This window comes from Merops nubicus, unplaced genomic scaffold, assembly GCF_000691845.1.
Source record: "Merops nubicus isolate BGI_N331 unplaced genomic scaffold, ASM69184v1 scaffold44895, whole genome shotgun sequence".
Lineage (NCBI taxonomy): Eukaryota > Metazoa > Chordata > Aves > Coraciiformes > Meropidae > Merops > Merops nubicus.
Genome location: NW_008611136.1, coordinates 3,875 through 11,176, shown reverse-complemented (window position 1 = coordinate 11,176; position 7,302 = coordinate 3,875). Strand labels below are relative to the sequence as shown.

Sequence of the window (7,302 nt, the reverse complement as noted above, 5' to 3'; positions counted from 1 at the left end):
GACACAGAGCCACGCAGGGCCGCAGCAGCCCCGTGCTTTGGTCCGAACTTCGGTGCTGCTGCCAGGCTGGGTTTTTACCACCTTAGTTTTTTAGAACCAAGTGCTTTGTCACTTCTCTAAACAAAATGGCGTCACAGCCCGCTTCTGCCACAGCAGCAGCACAATAACAGACTGAACACCTTCTTAACCTCCGTGAACCTCTAGACAAGAGGGAAAATCCAAAGTGCGCCGGGGAGGGAAGAACCCACCCCCCCACTAGCAAAGTGGTCTAGGTGCCTACAAGGTGAGGACAAGGGTCAGCCATCACTTTGAAGACAGAAGCAGGAGTGGGATGCATACTGTGGCTAAATCCCCTCCTTCAAGGGCTTGAGGTTCATGACCCTGTGATGGGACCCTGGAGGGTGCAGGTGAGCAGGACAAAGGCCTGGAGACAAGCATGTATGGGTCTGTCCTGCTCTGGGCATCAGCAGCTCTTCCCTACGACTAATGTGATGACAAGGTTATTTAGTATTTCCAGCTCATTACTTGAAGTGGAAGAAGTGGGAGCAAGGCAGCGCCTGGAGCTGGTTGTTCTTCTCTCCAATGGACTCTCCACACATGCCACAGTACAGCTCCATCTCCTCCACACACTCGTGGAACTTCACTACGTGGTCACGCAGTTCCCGCTGCTGTCCCTTTGTGCGATAGATCCTTTCACACAGGCAGTGGAGCTTCAGCAGGCTCAGCTGCACACGAAGGGCACAAACAGAAGCAAAGTGAAGACAGGCCAGTAACAGAAGGAGTGGAAACCACTACAGCCCCACCAGCACAGAAAGCTGCCTGAGGGACAGGATCAGCCAAGAGGACATCCGGTGTCTCAGCACTTCTTGCAATTAACCCTACTTGGCTGTATCACAACAGGGGACACCGGATTTGAGAGATGCTGCAGCCATTTTGCCAAGGTGGTTCTCCCAAGCTATCCATGGACATACACCATATTCCACTTCCCTTGGCCTCCAGCCTGCACACAGTCTGGCTGCTGCTCATGGTGACATCGAGCAACAGAGTTAAAAACTTTAATGCTGAATACGTGTATAATGAACTGGTCTGAAACCAGGATGAGAATGGAAGAGTCTTGGGCATAAACGATGAATGATCTTGAAAGCTGAAAGAACTAGAAACAAGACACAATAATTGAGCTGTATCTAAAGGCAGTAAAATTATGTCAACCTTTGTAGGTAAGGCCTCATTCCGGCTTCTTTGCATCAGAGACAGATTTGGACCAAGATCAGAACATCAAGGTGTCCCCAGCATCACCCGTGGTGATTTTAGTACCAACACCCACATCTCTAGGGGGAGAAATTAAACGTACATCTAAGACCACCTTAGTAGAGTGGATTAGGTAATTAATGGAGCACATGCACAGGGATTGATGCAAGACCACGTATCTCATTTCATGGTTATTCATCTGGTGTACGAACCGCTGGCGCTAACAAGTGCTGGCTTAGCCATCTATTGCTTGGCTTCTTCATTTGCCTGACAGACTACTACGGACAGTGTGAGGAGAAACTGCAGGATCCTACCTTGTTCCCTAGTCCCTCTGCCAGCTCCTGTGCCTTTTCAATGCTTTCCAGAGCCTGTGGATGGAGAGCAGGAGTCATCAGTTCTCAGCTTGACACACCAAAACCAGACTTGTATCAATGCCCTGTGGCAATTCTTACAGGAATGAGGCAAAAGAGTTACAGAGCAGAATTTGGCTAAACAAGCATCACTACAGCTCTGGAGATGCATGACAGCTGTCTGGCATGATTCCCTCCCCTCCCAGAAGTTCATCCACAACAAAAGCCTGGTGTCTGAAAGATCACAAATAATCAAAGAGCTACATATGTGTTGCAGCCACACAGTGCCCAGCAGGGCTATGATGTTGCCAGAGGCTGGTGTTTCCGAGCAGTGAGAACACAATTGCTTCAACGTGGCCACACACGATCATTTGGGGTTGGGAAGAGGCACCAGCAAATCAAAGACTTTTCCCCACCCTACCCTACAGGCTCAGTGGTTGTTGAGCCACTCCAATTCGACTGGTCCAGGCGGGGAGGAGAGGGACCCGTGCTGCCAGCACACCACGCTCCTCCACTTGTGCCCTGCTGTTTGCACACCCGCTTTCTCCTACGTGCTCACGCACCACTCTCTGTCTCGTTCGGCCCGAAGGGAAGTATTTGGTGCAGCAGCCGTTCCACCAAATACACCTTCCCCTAGAGCCAGTGTTCCTCGCTGCTCCGATCACCCGTCTCTGTCCTCCAGAACGTTTGAGATCCGCTTCAGAGTTGTCCATGGGGCAGCAGGGGTCTCCCTTGGGATGCAGTAGTTTTCAGGAGGAACGTTATCAGGTTTCTACTCTGTTCCAGGAGAAGAGGACCAGACAAGATGACCGGTGCTTCACTTTGCCCGCAGAGGAGATGGCATTAGACCCACAGGGGCAGCAACGGCCTAGGATGAGGAGCTTGTAGAAGAGGGAAGCGGGAACTGCAAGCGAGCAGGCAAAGGTACCCGAGAGCTGTGCCCAGAAAGAGTGACCACGTACTGGAAACCCCTCAAATTAACGGCCAGGACTACTAAGAGTCCAAGTGAAGTGTGGGGGCTGGGGGAAGAGATGCTGAAAAGTCCAGGGCACAGTTTGTCTCGGATGGGAACAGGAGACCCCGCCAGCACAGACTTCCCTCTAAGGCCTGGAGCGGAATACAAGCCTCATCCACTCATTCTGCTCTGGAGGGGTTTTGGAGAGGTCAGCACGCCGTGCCAAGCCCTCGCCGGGTTCTCACAAGTGAGAACCGCTCGTGGTGTTGGAAGGTGGCGATGGCCGGAGGCGGGGTCTGCGGACGCAGGGGTTTGAGGAGCGCTCCCCTGAATGTTCTCCCGGGTAGAGGCCTGGCTGCCGCGTCCCGTCCTTCCGAGGGCGACAGACGAGCCTGCGGAGGGGTTACGCTGAGTCGAGTCCAGTCCACAGTTGCCTCTCCCACCGCAAACGCAGCATTTGCTTACTGGGATTCCAAGGCGTATCTCACCCAACCGTCCCTGCTGTGCTGCAGCCGCCTCAGATGCTGGCAGCACCTCGAGCTTGTCTTTGCCGACACACGCACGCTGGGTGTCCTAACACTTGGGACGCTTCGCTTGAGCGCAAGTGCTTTTTGTCTTGTATTGGTGACAAGAGGGGATCTGTCACAGCTACGCCCAGCCCGGCACCCTGACGCGGCACCGTGCGGGCATTCCGGGTCACTCGCTGCCACTTCAGGGCTAACCTTCGAGGGCCTCAGTCTGCGGCCCAGCAACGTCCCTGCTGCAGTGCAGTGCAAGCTGCTGCGTCGGGGCTCCAACACACGTACGCTGCCTAAGCAGTTTCCAAGTAAACCACCCGCTTCTGCAGAAATGAGTTGGTAACTGACCTTGTCCAGCTCCTTCTGGATCATCCAGCACTTAGTAACTCCTAGCAGCACCTGGACCAGGCCCAGGCGGTTTCCAATCTCTGTCATGATGCTCATGGAGGAGTCATACCGAGGAAGCGCGGTCTGCAGAAGGAGGGAGGAAAACACGTGTTTTGCTGTGGCTGGCTTTTCACCCCCTCTCACTATCCCCTCAGTCCTTCCTGGCTGGAACGAGCTGTACCTGCACGTCTTTGCGACTTCGATGGGTATCTGCAAAGCACAGCAGACACAGTGCTTGCAGAGGCCGGTCACCATGCTGCAGGGCAATCTTCATGGACTCCTGAAAGGAATGGGTTTTGGTCAGTAAAGGAGCTTCTTCCCGGTTCAGAACAGCAGGGCTCCGACTGTGCGCTCCAGCCACTGGAACGTCAGCTCCAAGGCAGTGGCACAGTCTTCCTAACGCAAGCGAAGTCACGTTCACAAGTTCCCAACCAAGGGCCATTCACAGACCCACACTTTCTAGGCCTCTCGGGCTACTGAAACCACAGCTCTAAGGCTGGGAAGCAACAGGAACACTTAGAGTCAAGTGTGGATGCCACAGTGTCTCCCTTTCTCCCAGTCCTGTAGGTGAAAAGCCCTTGCAGAGACCTCCACGCCTGCCCCTGCCCTGTACCTCACAGCAGTCCATAGCATCTGCCAAGCACCCCAGCTTCCGATAGGCCACTGCCATGTGGTACTGGCTCATCGCACGGTACTTCAAGCTCCAGCCCTTGCCGTAGTCCTTCACCAGCTCGGCCGCTTTACAGGGGAAGAACAAGGCTTTCTCGTAGTCCTGGAAGGCAGAGAAGCAGGCAGACAGCCGTTACAGCAAAGTGAAAGCAAAAAGCAAGAAGCAACCATTTTTTATTTACTAATGCAGCAAGAGCTGGCAGCCTGCTATGCACCTTTCACCTCTTGCTGCTCCTCTTCCATGTGCCACGTTTCAGTACGTGTTTTCATGGGCTGTCGCACAGGGGAAGGTGGAATTGCCATCTACTGAACTCGTATTACCCTCCAGGTTCGGGATGTTGGGGCAATGACTCGGTCAATAAATCGTAGATAGGATACCATCAGCTTCACACTGCAGGAGCCATTTACCCTCCTCTAAAGCCAAAGCTAAAAACTTTCTCTGCTCTTACATGATCTCTGCTCTCAACATCTACATGGAGCCCTCACATTGTCCACATGGTGAGCCAGGATCTCCAAGGGGCTGTTTATCCATCGTTGCAGAATTATGGTGTCACCAAATCCACAGTAAGGAATGATTTAGCCTATTTTCATTTTTAAGCATCCTTCTGCATTCTCAGGTAAGCTACATAAGACTGAAGCAACAAGACAGTTGTCTTATTTTTTTAATTGTACAAGATGCACAAAGGAAGCCACGATCTTTAAAATTTCCTTTGTCTTGTCTTATTTTACACCTTAAAAGGGTCCAGCACAGTATTATTTTCTTTATTTCTGGTATTATGAGGAACGTTCACTGTTAGCTTTCAACACTTCCATTGGCAAGTTTTCTGTTAGTGACAAAACTCAAGACTTCTGCAGTATACATCTACTTACTGCCATAACACAAGTTTGAACCAGCAAATCACCCTCCTCCTCAGTTCCTGTCTGGTTTCGCTCGTGTCAAGAGCTGTTTGCCAGTGCCAGCAGCAGAGACAGAATCCGTGAGCTCTGACTGCCAGCCCTGGGTGCTGACAGTACCTGCGTGGAGGGGGCTGGTGGCGTCAGCAGACAGGGGTACTCCTGGCTGCTCCCGCCCTGCGGTCCGGGCGCGAGGCTAAATCTCCCCGCCCTGCTGGGGAGCAGAGTACTCGAGGGTCACTTCGTGAAGAAGACACGTTAGCTTACAGCGCTCCCTCAGTACTTCACTTTCTTCAGAAACACAATAACCCGAAACTCACACCATTTCCTGTCCTTTCCTGAATCCATGAGACAATTGCCCTCCCGTCCCTTAGCTTTATCACACCGCACCTTGATCTGGGTGTAGAAGTTCCCCAGGCTGCAGCAGACTCGACACTCCAGCATCTTGTCGTCGTTGTTGTGCGCGTAGCGTAAAGCTTTCTCAAAGCACTCCAAAGCCTTCTGGAAGGAGCTGAGGCCCAAGAAGGCATTGCCCATGCTGAGGCTCACCTGGCCGTTCAGCTGCAGGCTCACGGTGGTCCCCTGCATGTTCAGGCATGTCTTACAGTAAGAAATTGTTTTCTGGAACTCACAGAGTTTCTCATTGCTGCGAGCCAGGTTTAGGTAGCTCTCTGTAAGGTAATCTGGGTCTTCCAGCTCCCGAGCTGTGTCAGTCTGTACCACTGCAAACTTGGAAGTAGAAAAGACAGCATTTATGCAAGTGTCACTTCTTCAAACACAGCTCAGACACCCACAGAGCAGCACCCTGCGCTGGAGAAGCATCTCATCTCTGAGCAGGGCAGAGTTGTTCAGTGGCACGGGCCGAAAAGCACCGTGTATGCTGAGCAGTTGTCTGGTGGCTCAAAAGGCCTACGAGCAGCCTGGAGAAACCTCTCCCCCTCTCCACCCAGTCGCTGGGGCAAGGAAGATGAACTAGGCTCGTGGCTAGTGGGACAAAGCTGCTAAACGGCTCTCAAGAGAAGCATGAAACATCTGACATGATGCAGCTCAGCTTTGCTCCGTTTTATTCCACTTTCACTGGAATGTTTAAGATATTAAAGTACTCTCTTAATTAAAGAAAGTTACTCTTTTTTTTCTTCTCTTTTCTCAGGTAGCACATGAAGGTTCAGGCACACTGAGCCTGCTCCTCTGCCTGTGTCTTGTTTCCCGTGATTCCTTCATTAATAATAAAGCTATTACAACATCCTTTTGCCTTGTCTTCCAGATTCCTGAACCACCTCCCAAGCACTGCCTGCTGCTCTCTCTACACATCCTGTTACTTCTCAGACCCACGCTCCAGTTGCTTTTTGCTCCTTCAATCCAACACAGCCAACCTCAGGCTCTTGAACTGAAAATTTGGCTTCTTTTTACCACTCTTGCATCAATCCCCATACCCTTATTTCTCCTGTGCTGTCCTGACCAATGAGAGCCCCTCTCTGACCTCAGCTGTCAGAGCCCTCCTGGAACGTCTCACAACACCCCCTGCCAAAAAAGCATCCTCTCTCACTCTTTCCTCTCTTAGTCAGCCCCTTTGCAGTACGTCCTGCTGCACACAAAATAACCCCCCTGGTTTCACGTTCTAATTGCCAGCTGCTCTCTGCAGGGGGCACGACACGAGGCCACGCAAGCATCTCCAGTCGGCCTTACCTTCAGCATATCTTTGTATCTGCCCATCTCTGCATGAGCAGTGATGAGGCAACCCAAAACCCGAAACCTGCCAGCAGGATCCGCAGACTTCTCCAAAACCCTCCTCCAGACTCGCAAGGCCTTTTCGGTCTGATTTGACTGGTAAAGGTGGAGTCCTTTTTCTATCTGTTGCTTTGTCTGGTCCTGACCCATCTCCCCTGCATTAAAAAGCCTCACGCACAGATCTCTCTGGACAGCAAAAAGGAAGCGCATCCAAGAGAACACAACCTCAAACACCCCGACAGAGGAGGGTGGGCTGCATGCTCAGGAGGCTCGGACCCACAAAAGCCCAGCCCTGTAAAGGGTGGCAGAGCTTGCCGTGGGCAAGAAATGGCTGCTCAGCACCGAAGGCAGAATCCAAAATCCACCAGGCAAACGTCTTGCTCGCTACGATTCCGTCAGCACACTTGCCTGTCCGATCCCATAAACAAAGAGGGAGAGCACAACAGGGAGAGAAAGAGAAAATCTCCAGCGACAGGAGTGAAACTCAATCCGAGCAGGCAGCCCTGGTCTCCTCCCCATTGGCGGCAGCTGGGCCTGCCAGCTCGGGCCAACT

At 52.3% G+C, this 7,302-nt stretch overlaps 1 protein-coding gene across 1 annotated transcript; it reads right to left on the bottom strand.

Moving 5' to 3' along the window:
- Positions 1 to 521: 521 nt before the first annotated feature.
- RAPSN (receptor-associated protein of the synapse) lies at positions 522 to 7,157 on the bottom strand. Its single transcript, XM_008941121.1, has 7 exons — positions 6,708 to 7,157; positions 5,412 to 5,750; positions 4,072 to 4,230; positions 3,640 to 3,738; positions 3,420 to 3,542; positions 1,563 to 1,616; positions 522 to 725 (listed from the first exon to the last, which is right to left on the bottom strand). The coding sequence occupies exons 1-7, from the start codon at positions 6,957 to 6,959 to the stop codon at positions 522 to 524; spliced, it is 1,230 nt and encodes a 409-aa protein (XP_008939369.1). The 5' UTR covers positions 6,960 to 7,157.
- Between the last annotated feature and the right edge of the window lie 145 nt (positions 7,158 to 7,302).